This window comes from Misgurnus anguillicaudatus, chromosome 17, assembly GCF_027580225.2.
Source record: "Misgurnus anguillicaudatus chromosome 17, ASM2758022v2, whole genome shotgun sequence".
Lineage (NCBI taxonomy): Eukaryota > Metazoa > Chordata > Actinopteri > Cypriniformes > Cobitidae > Misgurnus > Misgurnus anguillicaudatus.
The window spans coordinates 39302655-39323156 of NC_073353.2; the positions used below are offsets into that span (position 1 = coordinate 39302655).

The following is a 20502-nucleotide window of genomic DNA, read 5'->3' on the forward strand; positions in this document are numbered from 1 at the left end:
AGACAAATATAACAGTTCATATGTTTGGTTTAAGAATATCAATAAAACGATGAGTTTGGAAAAGATTGGAACAGAGGAACACGAGCGTGTGCATTACCACAGATCTGTGTTATACATCCTTCAGTTAACTCTAGAAGATACAGGACGTTATATCACACAGGAGTGAGTATCACACAGATTAAATCAATGAACTCTTTATTTATAAAAATGAAGTTAAAACAACTTGGTTTAGCAAATCAATTCAAACTACTAATTAAACTACTTTTAAGTGCCATAACTTCACTGTAAGCCCATACAGGTTAATTGAACTTAAAAATTGCTGGAAACTCGTTGCTCTAAAAGTGTTACTTTTGCCTGTTTGAAATAACAATTAATTTTAAGTTTAATGTACTTAATGTTTTAATTTCTTCCAATAAGATGACATTACTAGAAATGTGTGAGAAAACCTATTGCATACAACTTTAGTTTTTATCACTTTATATTACTTTTGATGTTACAAATGGTATTATAACAATGACTTTAAGTCAATCATTGAATAAACGTGATTCTCCACAGAAACACACAAAAAATGTGTTTTGACATACATTGTAAGTACAGTGGAGAGAAATACAATAAAGTGTTCTGAACAGGGTTCATGTACGGTAACACTGATCACCTGAACGGCGCAAAGGATTATGGGTATTCCTCACAACATGAACTAATAATTTTAAGTTCACTTTACTTGAATGTTTTACTTTAATAGATTTTGTAAGCTTAAAAGTTAAATCAACTAAACTTTTTAAGCTTTGGCTTCAAAACAAAAAATATTAATGGTGTTTCCTTGATTGTTTGAGTAAAGACAATATCTGGGTTAACAGTGTTATAAATTCGAGTTAAAATTGTTTAACTTAATTTTTTAAGTTTGAGTAACATAAAAATATACGTTGATTTAACAAAACTGCTGTGAATTTTTTTAGTGTATGTACTTCATTGCTGTCATTTTGCTGTAACTCATGTATGTTGTCATCTTGTGTTATAGATGGTTTTCGGATCAAACTTGTCGTGAATTTGAAGGGGACCTTGTGGTTTATGAAGAGTTTAGCCCAAATCTTTTATATTCTGACATTTCAATATCAAGGGAAAGCTCGAATTCAATTCCCTGTCCTGTGTGTGAAAATCAAAACGGAACATTCATCTGGTATAAGGTATGAAGCTTCTTTAGACTGCTGTCATGTCTTTACTACTACAACTAGTACAACTAGTAGTGGGTTAAGGTACATTCTGCTATATATACAGTATATATATAGACAAGACGGAAAATAATCTTGAATCGCTTTCTTAATTTTTTCCACAGCTGTAGGTTATATATTACAATGACAATATGCAGGGCTTTATTTAAACCTGTAAATGAACAGAAAGATTTGAGATGGTAAACGAATAAAACAAAGAAACGTTGTATTATTTCTATAGCAGCTTGAGCACTGTTATCTGTTGATTCACTTTATTATTTTTAAGTTTTCTTGATTCAAAGATTCATCAGCATTTTGTTTAAATAAAATGTATTTTATTTCTTTCGTTACAAATCCCTCTTACTCTTTCCAGTGATAAAATCTCATCCTGTCTTATATGTCTTATATGTTTCATCCTTTCTCACTTTAACATTTGTCACATTACAGTAGCACAGTAGGGTGTGAATAACATTTCATGTTTACTTTAAAGCAAAAACATTCTTAAAGTCGTGTCTGTGTTTCTATTCAACTATTCATTGTTATGTTGCTGCTATAACTTAATGAGTTGTTCTGTGTTAAATTAAAGCCCCACTGTGTAGGATCTACTCCCATCTAGCGGCAAAAATCTATATGACAACCAACTGATTATTACGCTCTAGCCCCCACCATTCGGAACGCGTTTTAACTAGTACGGTGGCCCTGTCATGTCAAGGTTAACATGGCTTCCAGTAGCTAAAGCTAAAGCTAAAGCGATGAAAAAAATGAACAATTTGCAATCGTGTGATCCGTCAAAGCACACAGATTTATGTTAAACATGTAAAAAGTCTGATTTTCATGATATGTCCGCTTAAAATCACATACAAAAAACAACCATAAACGTAGCTTAGACACTCCTTTTTCATCCACGCGAGGAAAAATATCACAGGGGCTGTTACACTTGGTATTTAGATGTGTTTTCGTCGATCAGATCACAAGTGGACGAGAGAGACATTACGTTTACACTTGGTGTTTAAATCCGTCTCTTTTTGTCCATTTTCGACCGCTTCTTTCCAGATTACTGAGGAGATGGTCTGTGGACGAGACCCTCTCCTGTCATTTAATCCTGAGCTGGAGTAATCACAGGTTTAAATGGACGCGAAACTAATATGTCAGAGTCCAATGCTTATGTTTTAAGTAAACGTTACATGTTCGTGTATATGTAAGAGCTTTCTCTGATATTGGTGAAATAAGATTGCACAACTTTCACACGCTTGTAAAATGAAACGAAAGACGCGCAGATCAGCGGCGTTTTATCAATGAAAGGCTAAAAATAGCGCTGTACACCGTGTGTTTGTGCTAGAGGTCAGAAAATATGAAAAACATTTATCTCAGTACCTCAGATTACATAAATGGGCGGAGAGACGGCGTGTGGCGGTTCGAGCACACAAAACCACATGCGTGTTTACACTAACTGCATAAACATGCTTTAGTTAGCCAAAGAACTATAAAACTTCAAGTTTACAACATAGACTGTATAGATGTAAACGAATATGCTGAATTACCTGTGGTGAAGATATAAAGTAACTTAGCAACTTCAGTGTCCATTGAGCCCCATCTTGGAAAACTAACTCCAATATTGACTTTGGTCTTGATGTTTTTCCTGTCGCGTTGTTGTTTAAAATCCCCGTTTCGCTTCCTTGGCGACTTGTTTTAATGTCCTCGAGAATATGTCTTTAACAGGCTTTCAAATCAAAGCATTAGATCGCAGGTAACACGGCGTGCGGCCGAAGGATTCAGTCTACGCAGGTCGCAGGCTGCATACGTCATCAAGCCTGGTTTATTTAAATTAACTGAGCATTACATTCGCAAGTCATAAGCATATTACATCAATTTACAATTAACTAAGAATAATTGTCAGCTTTATAATTGTTAATATTCAGAAATAAGTCTGTCTTGATGGCGTATACCGCCAACACATGCAACCTCCGTGCAACCAGTGTGTAGTCTGAAACGCGAAAGGCGGAGCTTGAATTTCAGGAATGTCCCTCGTCGGCGAATGTATTTCAAAGATGGAGGCACAACATGGATTCAGCCAGAGAGCGCTACGGCGGTATGTATTTTAAATAGCAGATTCTACACTTACGAGAATACTTTGATTAGTGGGGTGGAAGTAATTACACATGAATGAGCACATACTTTTGAAAGAAAACATGGGTTTTTGCTAAGAATTAACTAAAATAAGTACACACTGGAGCTTTAAAGATAAAACTGAACTCATTTCTATATGGTGACCTGAAACTAATCATGCAAATGTTTTCTCTCTTTCTCTGGAAGAATTTCTCTCTCATTTCAACTCAAGAGTCTGGGGATATTTTCCGCATTCGTAATGCTTCAAAAGAAAACGAAGGTATTTACACGTGTGTTTGTACATGGGAACATCACGGCAGAAAGTACAACACCTCTGGATCTCGTCCAGTTTACATTACAGGTACAGTAGATTCATCACCTGTTTTGTGCTGAAGGTCTGATCTCTGTTTCTGATGATCTTCTCTTTTGATCTACAGAACCATCTGCCATTATTCCTCCACAGATCATTCTTCCTGTCAATAACTCCATTTTTTATGTTGATATGGGTGAGGACAGATCAGTTCATATAATAATAATATCATGACATGGAATTCCTCAGCAAAAATGATTGACATTTATCAGATATAGGCTACTGCTATTTCTTAAAGGGGTCATATCATATTTTTTTAATATATTTCCTCAGGTCTAGTCAACAAATACAATAAATAAGTTTATCATAACAATTTCCCCCTTTTCTCTTGCTCTTTTTTTCAGGTACAGAAATTGTCCTCACATGTTCTGTGTTCACTGGATCCTTCGGGAAAGATAAGTGCTGGTGTGACTGGGAAAGAAACGGGACCACGCTGAGTGAAGTGCTTGGATATGAAGTGGAATACAGGTAAAAATACTTTTAGCAACTCTACATATCTATAGATTTCAGTTATAACCTTAAAGTTCCCGTAAAGCGGAAGCCGTTATGACGTATTTCCGAGTGAAACAGAATGTCACTTGAGGCAAATAGTGGGCGTGGCTAGTGTTTTCCACTGTGCTTTGATTGGATATAGAACAGTAGGCGTTTCATTCAGAAATAGAACTGGCATCAGACTGACAGTTGGAGAGGGCGGAGTTAACAGATGCTCCGCCCAAACCATCTAACTGACATCATCAGAGAATGATCTCCACAAGAAGTAAAAAATTTTTATTTTGATTCAATTTATGAAGCACGTCACGTAAATAAAAAATTATGACTTTACACCATAGACTGTAAAAAAAGATGGATGACGCCCGTTCGCTCTCTTCCATTGGTGAAAAGTGAAGCTGTCAGAGTCCCGATACAGCGCTGACATCTTGGGTCTTGAGTCTGCGCATTAGGGATTTCGGGACCAGTCCTGCGCATTAGTGAGCAGGAAGTAAAGCCGCGAAATCAAGACCCCGCCCTCACTCTCGCAGAATGTGCATATCACAGCTGTCAATCATGACGTGACACCACCGTTTTTATAGCATTAAATAACGAACTAAAAACAAACTTATTTTAAAAACACTTGAATTTACATCAGCGTGATAAAAACTACAGTAAATGACACAAAGCAGCTTCGGAAAAAAGATAATTGAAGTGTAATTAAATTGTTAGTTGGTCTCAAGTCCCATTGAATAACATGGGGAGGTGGGCTTTATGACCTATACTGGGACCAGTCACCGGGGGGCGATCAAGACGTTTTGGCTTCCTTTTCAGGGCTTGTGCGGCAGGGTTGCTTTACACGGATAAATTGTTTATAATAAACACTGCAATATTACACAAAAAATAAGAATTGTCAGTTTTGCTTTTATTGGGACTTGTTGTGGAAGCAACAGGACCTTGACAATGTAACTACAAAGAGTCTACCATAGTTTAAAGGGGCCATGGCACAAGACTTTTTTAAGATGTCAAATAAATCTTTTGGTGTCCCCAGAGCACATATGTGATTTTTAGCTCAAAATACAATATAGATAATTTATTATAGCATGTTAAAATAACCACTTTGTATGTGTGTGCAAAAATGTGCCGTTTTGGGTGTGTCCTTTAAAATGCGAATGAGCTGATGAAGTGCAAACACTGATGGTGGTTTGTTGCAATTGAAACTCAATTGTGCTGTCAATTATTTTCTCTCTTTCTTTTTATCTGCACTAAATGTCAGTGCTGTGGTTGGATAGTGCAGATTAAGGGGCGGTATTATTATAATCAGAGCTCCTTATGACATCATAAGGAGAGCCACATTTCAAAGACCTATTTTTTCATGTGTTTGTAGAGAATGGTTTACTAAAACTAAGTTACTGGGTTGATCTTTTTCACATTTTCTAGGTTGATAGAAGCACTGGGGACCCAATCATAGCACTTACACATGGAAAAAGTTAGATTTTCATGCCATGGCCCCTTTAAAGTAGTAGATCATTAACATGACGCTGGCACCGCTAAGATCATGGGTGCAACTGCTCAAATGTTCTCCTCATCACTTTGCAGAAAAGGAAAATGCCTGAATGTCAATGAAACTAAAGTAATAATGAAAGCCTGTCTGTTTTTCTCTAGAGAGGATGATGAGTTCATTCATGCAGTTCTGACCATCAGTGAAGTTTCTCAGGTGGACCTGTCTGTGTTTCAGTGTATTGCTGATTACTCGTATGAAGTGATGTTTGTATCGGTCACTTTGAAGAGCAGAGGTGAACATCTACCACAACACATCTTACACAACATGTAACCAGAGCTGGGTAGATTACTTATCAATTGTAATCCGTTACTGATTACGACTTACATGACAAAATTTGCAGTCAGTAATATAATCTCTTAGATTACACATCATTGATAACGTGATTACATTTAGATTACTTTTGACATCTTATTTGATTTCAAATATATAAAGAGGGGAAAAATATATTCAATTCTATTTCACCAACAAGAACCTTAAAAACTCATTTTTAAAGTGCAATGTGCGGACAGTTAATACTTCACAATACTAACACTGATTTACTTTGCTATTAGTGTCAACTGATAGTAACACACTGAATAAAACAAAATCACTTAAGTAAATAAAAACAAAAACAGCTACACAATATTGAATTTCACAAAATTCACTGCAACAATACTGGTAGGTCTAAAATTTCATCTCACAAATAAAACTGAAGTGTTTCTTTAAACTGTGAGTTTCTTTAAAAATGAAATGGTGTCTATACATCCAGTAAGTTTGATTTTGACATTGGTGGGGAAATAAATAAAATTGTCTTCAGAGCCGCATTGTCTCAAAGTTTTTCTATTTTTTTTTACTTAAAAATAGTATTTTTGTCATCATAAACTTATTTATTAAGGTTACAAGCCAAAAACAACAAATATACAATAATTCTGTTTTATTTATTATTTTTGGTTACTTTGAACTTTTTTGTGATGCCAGGAAAAATTCTGGCATGGTAACTTAAAAATCAACCACAATATTTCCTCCATATCTGCTTTATTTTAAATAAAATAAGTAATACATAAAAACAGATGGACATATAGATTCCATCTAGACTATTGAACCATCCCACCTAAATTGTACATACCCGACATATGGCTACTGCTACTGATTTACTTCTCCTTTGAGTGTTTTTGCAGTCCACACATAACTTTTGCTGAATCTGTTAGCATAGTCGATCACACAACTACTTTTCCCATTTTAGATGCATGTTTCGCGCTATGCTGATGTTGACGCAGACGTTTTGCCACTCAGTGGGCATTACCGCAGTCACTTTCGCCAAAAGTGACGTCACATGCCTCTATTACTGTGAAAGTGTATATTTATAGTTATGTAAGGTAAATAGCGTCAACGGATATATTATATGGATGGCTAACGGCTAATGTTAGCGCTCTGATCTAAGTTATTCTGCCTGCTTTGCTTTGCTGCACAATGTCGTTGCTATATTAGAGGTGCAGTGTGTAAATTTTAGCGGCATCAAGTGGTGAGGTTGCTAATTGCAACCAATGGCTCAGTCCACTGCTCTTCCCTCGCTTTTGAAATGGATAGAGAAGCTAGTCGCCACCGGAAAAACAGGTCATCGACGAAGACAAATTAGTAAAAAAAGTTTGTCCATTAAGGGCTTCTGTAGAAACATGGTGGCACAAAATGGTGACTTCCACGTAAGGGGACCCTCGGTGTGTAGATAAAAACATCCTATTCTAAGGTAATAAAATATAATGGTTCATTATAAAAGGTCTTTATACACCCCTGATAATATAGTTTTGTATATTATTTAGTATTTCTGTCAAGAGATCTTTTTAAAAATTACACACTGCACCTTTAAAGCAACACTATGTAGTTTTTTATCTTTAAATAATGTCTCTAAAATTATTTCAGTGATAGAACAACTTTTAACTGGACAAATTGTACTGTTGCTGCAACCTGAGCAGCCTCCTAGCTGCTACAAGCACACTCTGAAAGTGGCGGTGGAGGGTAGGAAACACAGCCCTTCCCCCTGCCTGCAGAAGAATGTCTGATACCAGGCACTGTTGCGCTTTTCAACCACATGGGGGAGCTGTAAGTCATTTTTACATGGAAACTACATAGTGTTGCTTTAAGTAGCTTACATTTAATCGCAGTGAATTAAAGCTTGGAACAAAAAACCTTGCTCATAGCAAATATCCCTTTTTATATATAGATATATGATTTTTGAAGAGAAGTCACACTGTAAAAAATACTTTGCTGCCTTAAAATTTTTTGTTGAATCAACTCGAATTTACAAGTCATTTCAACTTACTATTATTTATCTTGACCAGAGAGGAGTTGTTATAACTACAGGTGAGTTGTTATAACTTATAAAATTAAGTTAACTTTTCTCAACTATATTTTATACGTTGTGACAACTCATCTCTGTTCACATGACTTGTAAATCTGAGTTGATTTAACCAAAAATTTTAAGGCAGCAAAGTATTTTTTACAGTGCAGAAGCTGAGAAATATAGTTTACATTACGTTTTGCCCATATCCATTCCACTGAAATTCAAAATTATTTCACAACAGAAATGCTTTGATAAACAGTTATAAGATGTGAATGAAAAGAAGTCTATTAAAAGGTTATATTGTTATGTTAAAAATGTAAATTAGAGTACTAGACGCCACATTTACTTTGTTGGCATTGTTGAGGAACCTTGATTGGAAATTAGAGCAGCCCAGATTAATATTGTGTGGAAACATTACTTCTATAAATAGGTTTAGATTAGAGATGCTTACTAATCTACCTTTCTTATGTAACTTCATAGTTACTGGATTATAGCAAACATATTTTGCCTATTTTTTTGGATAAGAGAAGTGTCATTGTCAAAATTAGTTATGTTACAGCTTTAAAATGATAATACAGACAATACTTAGATTAAAAAAGCTGCCATAAATTTTAAAAAAATCCAATCTGTACCAATCTGTTACGCTCTGCTCAAGCCGGGATGACAAAGTTGATCGATCAGCTTGTTCATCTGCAATTTCTGGATCAGATTCAGCTCATATAAGTAATGTCAATGTTATCTTCTGTTGGAAGCTAATCTTCCAAATATGATAAGGAGCGTCACATTTCCATCAATGCACTAAGTAGCTGGCCAACCGGAGCACACTGCACTTTCTCAGAACGATGAGCTTTGTAGAAATTGGAACGTTTCAGAAAGGCGGGGCATAGACGTGCAACAATAAAATGTGTTTTGAACCGCAAACACATTGCATTACACCAAACACACAACATAACGTTCTTTTTAGCAATGTAGTAGGGGCTCTTTAACTTATTTTGATTAAGTTAGCTGACTTTATTTTAACTGAGCAATGAGATATATATGAGTTCTCTTTTAGAAGAGTGATATCAAAAGTATTGATGTTTTTGTGTTTATCTTCATCAGATGTGGGAGTATCGAGTCTGACGCTGATCTCAGTTTGTGTTTGTGTGCTGTTTCTCTTTCTGCTGATCACCGGAGCAGTCAACATGTTCGCTGTAGATTTTGTGCTTTTAGTCAGAGGAATTTTCAAGAAGCTCAACAGAAAAGAAGGTGAAGAAAAAATCAATCATTTGCACTTTAAGAGATTAGTTCATGCTCATGAAAACCGGTATGCAGTAAGCTTTTACCTCTTTAACTCTTCACAGTCAAAGCTCATTATGAAAGCTTATAAACATCCATATGACTGTGATGTGATCTCTATATGAACAAGCTATGTAGATTTGATCAAATTCAAAAATAACAGCACATTGGTTTAGGATGATAAAACGACAGCAGAGTTTCTTTAATAACCGTCTTGATTCAGCAGGCTCTTAACTTATAATTATAATGCCTGTATTGTCCTATTTACAAACCTTTGCAATGTTTAATCTGTTCATCTGTTTGACAGATGGGAAAGTGTATGACGCTTATGTGATTTACCAGAGAAACAACTTAGACGAGACATCAGAAAAAAGTTTAAGTGAATTTATTAATGAAGAACTTCCTACGGTACTGGAGAAAAACTACGGCTACAAACTTTTCATTCCTGGTAGAGATGATCTACCAGGCGAAGGTACATCACATAAACCTCTACGTAAATGTAAAATAACAACAACACTGCATTTTTGTCAAATCAACATTTTTATGCGACTTTAATTTAACAATTTATGCAAACTTTTAACAAGCCAAAACTTAAAATAATAGGTCGAAGTGACTTGCAAAACCAAGTGGTTTTAACTTCATCCTGCATTTTTTTTACAGTGAAGAGTTTCTATTAATGTTAATTCATAAAGTATTATATGACTGTACTTACCGTAGTAAACCTATCACAGTGGTAATCACAGTATAGGAGGTATTTTTGTTGAAAATTATAAATGCTTTTAAAACCATGAGGAAATGTCTTTTTAAAATAATTTAATAAAATATTATTGAGTAACACTTTAAAGTTGTATTTGGTAACATTAGTTATTACACAGCTCTTTGAGATGCTCGAATCTGATTGGCCAGTTGCGACATTTGCAGGTTTGTAAGAAAGTAAACGTGTTTTCATTGTGGAAGGTCTGCATTCATTAAAAATAAGTTAATGAAATATTTCAAATCAATATTTAATGTCTCTTACCTTATTAATGAAGTAAATAGCGATGTAATAAACAGGATAATGTATGGTCAGCGTCAGCAGGTTGTTATTGCAAAATAAATGCCTCCGCTCACACTTTCCGCGATAACAACCTGCTGCCTATGTTATCCTTGAACTAGCACTGTGGTAAGCAACCTTTTTGTAGCCGATACTTTTACTGTGTAAGATGTTTTGAGAGCTGGACTGTTTCTCACTTATATCTCTCTTCCTGTGCCATCACCAGACTGCATGAATCTGATCGAAACTAAGATAGAGCTCAGCCGAAGACTTATCTTCATGATCACTCCAGGAAACAGAGAGCAAGAACACAGCGGTTCTCCTGAAGCTTATGATGTTCAGGTGGGACTCCATCAGGCTTTGGTACAGGGAGACACCGCTGTCATCCTCATCCAGTTAGAAGAAATCCAGGACTACACACATCTGCCACTCGGACTGCAGCATCTTCTCAAAAACAATCCTCCTTTACAATGGAGAGATGGAGAAAAAACAAATTCAAGGTTTTGGAGACAAGTGCGCTACAGATTACCCGTTCCATCATGTCAGAAAGACTGTCTGAAGAAAACATCTGTAAAATTAAACTATCACAAGATTCAGACTGAAAATGAACAAATATGATCCAGGCTCTAAATCCAGGCTGAAGTCTCAAAATCTAATAATGAGATTGAATTCACATCTTTGACTTAATCTTAGATAACTTTGTTCCGTAAAAATAACTATTGCGAGTTAAGTACCTTTACTAGACAAATTATGTGAATGCTTTGTTAAAGAGAAAAGTTTTTAAGTCTAGATTTAAAATGATCGACTGTGTCTGATTCTCGGACTTCAGTTGGTAAATCATTCCAGAGCTTAGGGGCTAAATAGGAAAAGGATCTTCCACTTTTAGACACTTTTGATAGTCTAGGGATAGTCAATAGACCAGAATTTTGCAACCGTAGTGTGCGTGATGGATTGTATTCTGATAGTAATTCTCTAAGATATGAGGGTGCTAGGCCATTTAAAGCTTTGTAGGTGATTAGTGATATTTTAAATTGTATGCGATATTTAACTGGTAGCCAGTGTAAAGATGCCAGAATTGGGCTTATGTGGTCGTACTTTTTAGATCGAGTAAGTACCCTTGCGGAAGCGTTTTGAACTAGCTGAAGCTTGTTTACCTGATTTGCATGGCATCCCCCAAGTAGCGAGTTACAATAGTCTATTCTAGAGGTCATAAAAGCATGGATAAGCTTCTCTGCGTCACATGTAGACAGTATATGGCGTATTTTTGAGATATTTCTAAGATGGAAGAATGCTGTGCGGCAGACGTTGACGATATGACTATCGAAGGATAAGTTGCTGTCGAACATCAGACCTAAGTTCCTAACCGAGGAAGATGGCACCACAGCCATCTATGTGCAATTTGTAATCTGACATATTATGTTTGTAGCGATTCGGTTCAATAACAAGTATCTCTGTCTTATTGGAGTTGAGCTTAAGAAAGTTATGTGCCATTCAGTCACTAACATCGCTAATGCAGTCTGTTAGCTTAGAAAACGTGTGTGTTTCGCTGGGATGTGAGGAGATGTAAAGCTGGGTATCATCCGCATAGCAGTGAAACTTATGTTTCCTGATAATGTCTCCTAGGGGTAACATTTATAAGCGGGGTGCGTTGAGGGGTTGAACTTGAAGGAGATCCTCTGTTTAGCCAGGACTGCCTGGAGGTCAGAGGTTAGGGATTGGTAGACTTATTGTAGCTCTCTGTTTCCCCTGATAAAGTTGGTACCTCTGTCAAAAAGCAGCTTGAAAGGTTTGCCTCTACGAGCTATAAAGTGCCTTAGTGCCATTAAAAAGGAATCTGTATTCATGTGACTAAGTAGATCTAGATGTACACACCTAGTTGTCAGGCATTTAAAAATAATTCCTCACCTTTTCTCACCCCGCCGTCCAACTTTCACAGTGTAGGGCCCGAAACAATCTATCCCGGTGGAAAAAAGGGAGGTTTGCAGGAGGCGAGCAGGAGGAAGATCAGCCATTTGGGGACTAAGGAGTTTGGCACGGGACTGCTGGCACTTAGCATAGCCTCACGACCCCTCAGAATCCAGAATTTCCTTCTCAGCTTAACGAATAGCCTCTCTGGCCCCCAGGATGATGTACTGTAGGTGGTCATCACCAGCTTTAATTATAGTTTTTTAATTGGATGGGCAGGGTCTAGGACAGGGGTGTCAAACTCAATTTCATCCAGGGCCACATCAGCATTATGGTTGCTCTCAAAGGGCCGGTTGTATCTGAACGACGGTATTAATGTATCAACTCTTTTATTACTGTACATTGCATAATTATTTCTGTGCATTTGATTACTATAGGTTTTGTTAATAACTCAATTAATACAAGTAGAAGCCCAGGCAAATGATGACAAAGTGTATAGAGTTCAACCATTCTACAGATTATTTTAAAAATAATTGTGGTGACAAAAACGCATGTTGTATGCAAGTACACTCAAAATTTTCTGTTATCCCTTATTGTGCAGGTAAGAAAATGAGAGGCATTTTAAGATACTAATAAAGAGTTTTACAATCTCTACCAAATTAGACACATATACTCTTGCTTGTCATTTCTTGCCTTCTTTGCAAAAAAGCTGTACTTTTTTACATGGCTTTGAGTGTCTGATTGACTGACGTCTCATGAGTTCAGTGTTGTAGGATACAGATCAATAGTTTCAATCATTTATTAAAAGTAATCGGTTCAGATGAGTCATTAGTTCGCGTATTTAGCGGGAATAGACGCGTTGTAAACTAATCCCAGTGCGAAACATTTCTGTAAATGAGATGGAAAACATTTTCTCGCTGGATCCGCGTGAGCGTGCGCGAGAGAGGGAGAGACAGACAGAGCAGATAGATTTTTTAAATCCAAAGGCTGCAGCCTGCTGGGGTTGCATATGTAGCGTCATCAAGCCTGGTTTATTTAAGTTAACTGACCATTACATTTGCAAGTCATACGCATATTACAACTATTTACTATAAATGAAGAATAATATTCAACTTTTTAATTGATAATATTCTGAAACAAGACATATGCAGCCTGTATATGCGACCTCCGGAGGCTGCAGCCTTCGCATTAAGACACGGCCACTCAAGTAGTGCGCGCGTGCGGGGCACAGCTTGTTCTCTCCTGCAATCATCAACATTATCACTATAATTACATTACAAAAAGACTTTGGCGGGACAAAAATTCATTTTGGTGGCTGCTAAAAAATCAATGTTGGAAATAACCTGCAAAAATAAAACTTATAATAACAATTAAATTATTTGTAAGCTCTCTTGGGCCACATAATTAACATGATTTGTAAGCTCTCGGATTTGGCCCGCGGACCTTGAGTTTGACACCCCTGGTCTAGGACAACTGGATGAATAAAATCAGGGGTTAGGTCATTGCTTTGTTGTAACCTGCTGCCTACTCGAATGAGGCCTGACATTGAATCTAGTTCTGGAGCAAGAGAGAGAAGACGACTGGGATGTGGAAGAGGTTTGTGCGTCTGAAGAAATGCCAGATAATTTCCAAAGGAATCCAGCTGGGCCTGTCTTAGGATGACAATCTCTGCATCTAGGTAGGTGGCTGCTGATGGTGTTGCAGGAGGCTCTGTCAACCCATGATGGGAGGCAGCGGTAGAGTCAAGGAGATCCTGAAAGGTGGTGAATTGGGTAGGGTCAGAGGTGGAGGGATTTTGGTTAAGAAATATGGCACCACAGAAACTGGGCTTACGTAACTCTACTGGATTGATCTATTGTGGGGTTAGTTGGCCACAGGTCAGGGGTTTGCAGGAGAAAGGCAGGTCCTTGGTTCCACCTGCAAGGCTCACTTAGATCACACAACTGCTTTCCTCTAGTCAGATCATCAGCTGGGTTGCTCTGGGAACCCGCATAGCACCATTCCTGCCCTGGTTCCAACAAAGACCTTATAGCGGCATGAGTCTGAGAGAAGCTAATAGAGGACTGTGGTAGAGTCACTCCATAAAGTAGCCTGTCTGATATTGAGGGTCAGCTCTGTTTGAAGGAGGTTGAACAGCTGAGCTCCAAAGAGGGCTGCACATAGTTCAAGTCGAGGGATAGAGAGTTGTTTTTGGGCGCAACACGGGACCTCGCCATTAGGAAGGACACATTCACCTGTTGATCATATTCAGTGCACATGTAGGCGACTGCACCATAAGACTGCTCTGACGCATCACAGAAGATGTGCAGGTCTAGGATGGCTGAGGGACTGTCTGATTTCCAATGGATAAAACAACAGGGCAGTACTATTGAGGAGAGATTAGAGAGTTCTCCTTCCCAGGGAAGCCAGGGTTCTAGGATGTTGTGGGGAAGGTTTAGGTCATCCCATTCTCTTGCCTTTTCCCACAGATGCTAGAGAATTATCTTGGCTCTTGTTGTGTAGGGGAGGATGTAGCCAGGAGGATCATACTGGCTTGCAAGTACTCTGTAGATGTGATGCATGGTTGGAGTAGTAGCTTCAATGGCTCTGTGCCTGTATTTCCGGGTGTCCGTATGGCAATTCCAATGAAGTCCTAAAGTAGATTCCATGGGATCAAGAGAAGGATGGTGTGACAGCCAGAGCTCTGCCTGGTCTGACCTAGCATTGGGAGGGAGATCACAAATGACCTTTGGGTCATTACTGGCCCATTGTCTAATGTCAAAGCCACTAGAGGAGAGGGTTGCACGCAGGCAGTGAAGAAGGTCCTTAGCTTCATCTGGTGTGGGGAGACTCTGAAGACAGTTAATTGTGAATTCAGGCATCTATTCTGATAGGAGACAGATCAATCAAATACAATGCGGTCCTTTTCATTATGACACACAGCATCAACTAGCTTCTGGATCTCTCTGGTGTAGGTCTCCACCTGTGAGGGGATTTGGACATTGTGGTGAATGTCATCAGGTGGACATTTAAACGAGATATTATGACACTTTGTGGAGGGAGAGCTGACAAGATCTCTAGCGGGGCCCTGTAACATACAGTCGAGACAGATTTTGATTCCTAATGGGGCGGAGGGGGGGCTAACTTTACAGGCAGTCTTGGAGTAATCAGGTGGGTATGATCAGCTCCTATGAGTAGGAGTGGTCTTAGTTTATCATACTGCTTCAAGGGAATCTGTCTGAGATGAGTGTAGCGCCACTGGAGGGATTTCACAGGATGAGAATGTTTGGATAAAGAAAGCTGATCTGCAGTAAAAGCATGCCTGATGGCATATGTTTTCTCTGGATGGGCCTTTGGAATGAGGGTAAAGGACATGGTGGCACTATTTAGAGTCTGGACATCCTGTCTCACAGTCCTCAGCCTCTCAGACTCCCCTATCAACTGGAGTTTCTGGGCTGCAGGATGTAGAAGGATCGTATGTTCTGACCCATCATCCAATATGGCATACGTGTATATGGACTTGTTTCCATTATGCAGGGTCACTTCAACTACTTTTAGCAGCACTTTATTGCAATCGCTAGGATGGTTTGGGTAGAAATTCTGCACTTGCCTCTGGTTGATGTTGCATAGGACCTGCAGATGTTTGGTGAGAGGGTGGTGGCCTTGGTCGGACAGGTTGAAGGTTTCTCTCCCTTCTGGGCTGGCAACGGGTTTCTTGATGCAACCAGGAGGAAAAATCTAGGAGGTTATAGCATAGGGGACCTGGTCTACTCAAACTCATGCTTCTCTTAAACTGCTCACTGGGTATTTTCTCTAGTAGACGTTCGACATGTGAGCCACAGGTAAGCTCAGAGAGACCTTTGGGACCCATGGACTAGAGGAGAACCACTAAGGCTTGTACTCTAAGGGAAAACTGATCTAGGCCTCTACAATCACCTATACGGATAGCAGGCATCTCCATTATCTCATCTAGGGCCATCTTCAACATCATATATTGGTTTTCATCTTCTCTAGTAAGATCAGGGAATGAGGGACCTTCTATCTTACTATATGGGTGCAGTCGGCCTAAAGGGGAGGCTAAATGGCTTGGTGAGGCTGCAGAAGTATGGTGGTGAAGGCTGCACATTTCGGGGCTGGTACGCTGGCTGGGCAGAGTGGGCCATCAGGATTGTGCCAATGGAGGATATCATTGTGATGGTTGATTGACATCATGATAGAGAGACACCATCGTGATGCCACGCCCCAGCCCACTCCGTTGCGAGTCGACATACACTAACTCTCTTCTATAGACTATAGTTAACCTAAAATCTTTGCAGGAATTGCTCTATAAATTAAATTGAAAATATAACTAATGCATATATGCTATTTTAAATACTGTAGTCTATGCCTGAGACGTGACGTGTGTAATGCCTGAGACAATTCCGTGACTATTGCCAGAAGGAATTGTGTGCTGCCAGTACTGAACTAAGGGCTGACTGGCAGGGGCATGGCTTACAGGAGGTGGACAAGGAAGCTGCTGCCAAGGTGGAGAAGGAAAGGGCTTGAAGTCACTAGTGGTAGCCTGGGGTGGCATTGCAGTATGCTGGGCTTGTGATGCTACTAACTGAGGGCCAATGTTTCAGGAAATGGTACTGAACAAGACCGTAAGGAGTGGCCTTTGCCTAGTATGCAGCGCTGGATTAGTTTACCTTGATTCCTTACTTCTAGTAACTGCTGTAAGTGCTCAGTCTGACAGTCAGGAATTGGGGCTACATGAGGGACATGTGGGTACTCAGGGGCTAGGGATCTTCTGGAAGAGACAGGTGAGGAAGAATCCATTGCTGGCTCTGCCGGTGGTTCCAGCACTTCCTCTTCATACTCCTCACTGGATAGTTGAGGTGGCTCTTGCTCCTCCTCAGACTTGTACTGTGATTGATATGGACGTCCAACATGACAGATGTCTGCAGAGTGAAGCGGTGGTGGTTCTGGTAATTCGGAACATAACACAGACGCACCAAATCATGGAATTACGACATTGATATACAGTATGTCTGTGTCCTACACAAAATAATAATAGTAATGTCATCAAAATGCATATATTATGTCATGTTTGTGCACACCTCAGTGAAGTTTAATTCTAAAAAGGCAGAAAAGGCAGAGAGAGAGAGAGAGAGAGAGAGAGAGAGAGAGAGAGAGAGAAAAGTCGTAAATGAAATTAAATTAAATCAAGGTAGCCTATACCGTAATGAAAACCACAAATTACCTAATAATGAAAAACGACATTGCATAAACACTTGCTTGGTTAATTGACATCCTATAAATACACTACTTAAAGCAAAAAAATCTTGCTCCTATTAAAGTAGCCTAATGTAATAAATAAATGACTATGAACTCCCCAAAATGGAAAAGAAAGCCCAACTGGACGCAGGATCAGTTACTGCTGCTGTCCCAGTTGGTGCTGGAAAAAAGAAACATAATAAAAGGGAAATTCGGCACTGAAATATCATGAGACGTGGGAGACAGTGATGCGCGGGTCAATGTACAAAACAACCGGCACCCTCCAGGCGTTTCCAAATAACCCGCATGCAACTCGGTCCGCAAAAAAATAAAAAATAAATAGTGTACCCGACCTGGCCCGCATTTTTTACAAGTTGTAATTGTTTAAAATAGTTATCTTTATTTCAAACGACCCGACTGACCGCGACCCGAATATCATAAAAAATATTTTTGGATGACTCGTAATCGCAGGCACCCGCTCATTTCGGATCAACCCGCGCATTACTGGGAAGAGGATTTGTTTGCAGATCAATGCAGCATTCCCACTTGTGTCGCGGACCCCGGACAACTGAAAGGACCAGAAGACATAGCAATTACTAAATATTTTGACAGACTTAGTTCCAGATCTATACCTGTGATTTTATAATTTCAGTTATTTTGCCTGTAATGTAAGTAAACGTGCAAATGATGTACTTGCTCTTAGTGAATTTATTTTGATGTTAATTTCATTTACCTACAATTCCACTAATACATAATATTTATAAATTCTACTGTATAAAGCAATATGTGCATCAGTGTGTATACAACAGCCATAGCAAGATTTGTCTTAGCTTATTTATAGCATCATAGGGATGTAGAAACTTATAAATGCTGCATATACTTTTCTTCAGGCTCTCTGTGAGAAAGTTGGTCATTTCCTTGTAAACAGAACCTTGAGAAAAAATTGCTGTGCTCTATTTGGTTGTTAGCAAACCAAGAGAGCTTCAGGGGTGTTGCAGACTGGTTTAATATGTCCGATTGAACATTTTTTTCATCAACATTTGCAAGGTCTTTTGTACAATGAGTAGGATGAGAGGATGAGTTTGCAAATGACTTTTAAGACAAAACTGGATTTCCTGGAGCCATTGGAGCAATCGATGGCACACACATTCCCATCCCAGCACCCACATTCCATAGAAACAGTTACATAAACAGGAAAGGACATGCAAGTATTCAACTCCAATCAGTGTGTACATCACAGATAATGTTCCTGGATGTGTACACCGGTTGGCCAGGGTCTGTGCACAATGCTAGAGTGTTTCGAAACTGCCCATTAAATGGCCATCTCCAGGATGTGATGAGAAGTGACTACAACCTGCTTTGGAGACTTTGCATACCCACTCAGCACATATCTCATTACACCATACAGAGATAATGGGCACTTGTCCCAAAGACAGAAAAAATTTAACACAGTCCACAGCTCAACCAGAGTTGTGATAGAAAGGGCATTTGGCCTTCTCAAGGGGAAATGGAGATGACTAAAATAGTTGCCAATGGAAGACCTTAAAAAAGTCCCAGTGGTTATCACAGCTGCGTGTGTTTTACACAATTTTCTCTTGAGGGAGGAAGGCCACCAAATGGAGGATTGTGAAGAAGTGGATGGCAACAATGACAATGATTATGAAGCAGGATACCCTGAAAATAGCCTGGCTCCGCCCTCCTACGTGCTTCCGCTTAATTTTCATTTCGTTTCAGTACTACGTCTGGGTCTGCTCTGTAGAGTTTGGTTTTCTCCTGCAAAAATCTGCAGGACCAATCAGCGAACAGATGGGGGTGGCTAAGAAGGATGACTTTGAGGTTGTGCGTGGGTTTGAGATGTAGTTCAGTAATAGCAGCGGAGAAAGACGTGAGAAAATCTATTCGGTCCGTTGTTGCAAAACTGCCGAATATACAGAAGTTAAAGCCGGAGCAAGAACCAGGTTTGCTAAGTTTTGTTTGTCTGATTATTCGTACTTGTTTTTTCCGGCTGGTTTCGGTCCAAGATATACATCACGACCAAACGTTAGCAATTGGTTATGGCAGACTCAGAGTGACTCTGGGCAGATCCAATAGTTTTAAACTTCTCCTCCTTAACGGAAGTAACGCTTTGCAATGTAGCGTGGCCAGACTCTCTGTACCAGTGGCGGCTGGTGACTTCTTATTTTGAAGCTCACGATGCAAAGTTCGTCACAACATGTATGTAGCTTGTCATGTGTGTGGTTCGTCATTTCAAAATATGTGTTCTGCGCTTTGAGAGATCGTGTGTGCATCACGTGTCATGCCAAAATAAGTGCCTGCTGCCTTGAACTTGAACTTGAAAGGAGACGCTCGCGTGTGCCAGATATTCGCACAATCTCATGCGTAATCAGAGTTACTGTTAAGGGAGTGTCTTGCGTGTTGCGTCGAGCGTCTCTTTTATCATAAACGGTTTTGACGCATCTCCAGCGGGCACTTGTTTTGGCAGGACATGTGATGCACACAGGATCTCTCCACACACATGAGACATGTTTTGGAAAAGGGAACCACACACGTGACAATCCGAACAGTTATTATGAATTAGCGCATCCTCGGAAGTGCAGTCACGAGCCGCCACTGCTCTGTACAAATAAAAAATGAATGTACGAGAGTCTGGTTGGACCAGGCTACCCTGAAAATACTTCAGGTCAAAGAAAAAGGGATGAACTTAATTTTTTTTATTTAAATTTTTTGTGGGGGATGATTAAAGTTTCTGTTTAACTCATTCTTATTGTGTACCCCTAAGTTTTCTGCATTTTTTGTTTCATAACAGAATGGAAGTAAAATAATGAATAAAAAGCCACAAAGGTGAGGTCATCAATATTGCATTTATGTCTCTCAGCATATATACACTGTACATCATGCAATTAAACTAACAAAATAAAACCTAAACATCAGCAGAATGTAGCAAAAGGAGAAAACACAAGTTACTATTTATTTGTCAAAGCAAAAACAAAATCTTTTAAGATGTTGTTACGTTCACTT

At 39.0% G+C, this 20502-nt stretch overlaps 1 protein-coding gene across 1 annotated transcript; it reads left to right on the plus strand.

The window, feature by feature from the left end:
- On the plus strand, nucleotides 1-19420 carry LOC129451722 (interleukin-1 receptor-like 1). The gene is made up of 9 exons (XM_073854745.1): nucleotides 1-162; nucleotides 1019-1184; nucleotides 3522-3675; nucleotides 3752-3820; nucleotides 4029-4152; nucleotides 5818-5948; nucleotides 9135-9281; nucleotides 9619-9783; nucleotides 10571-19420. The coding sequence occupies exons 1-9, from the start codon at nucleotides 50-52 to the stop codon at nucleotides 10960-10962; spliced, it is 1461 nt and encodes a 486-aa protein (XP_073710846.1). The 5' UTR covers nucleotides 1-49; the 3' UTR covers nucleotides 10963-19420.
- The last annotated feature ends 1082 nt before the right edge of the window (nucleotides 19421-20502 follow it).

Bases quoted from the DNA above. Each gene is read 5' to 3' on its own strand.
- LOC129451722 (XM_073854745.1), top strand. From the start codon at position 50: ATGAGTTTGGAAAAGATTGGAACAGAGGAACACGAGCGTGTGCATTAC. The intron at 1,185-3,521 runs GTATGAAGCTTC...TTTCTCTGGAAG, and splicing joins GAACATTCATCTGGTATAAG to AATTTCTCTCTCATTTCAAC. The intron at 9,282-9,618 runs GTGAAGAAAAAA...TCTGTTTGACAG, and splicing joins GAAGCTCAACAGAAAAGAAG to ATGGGAAAGTGTATGACGCT.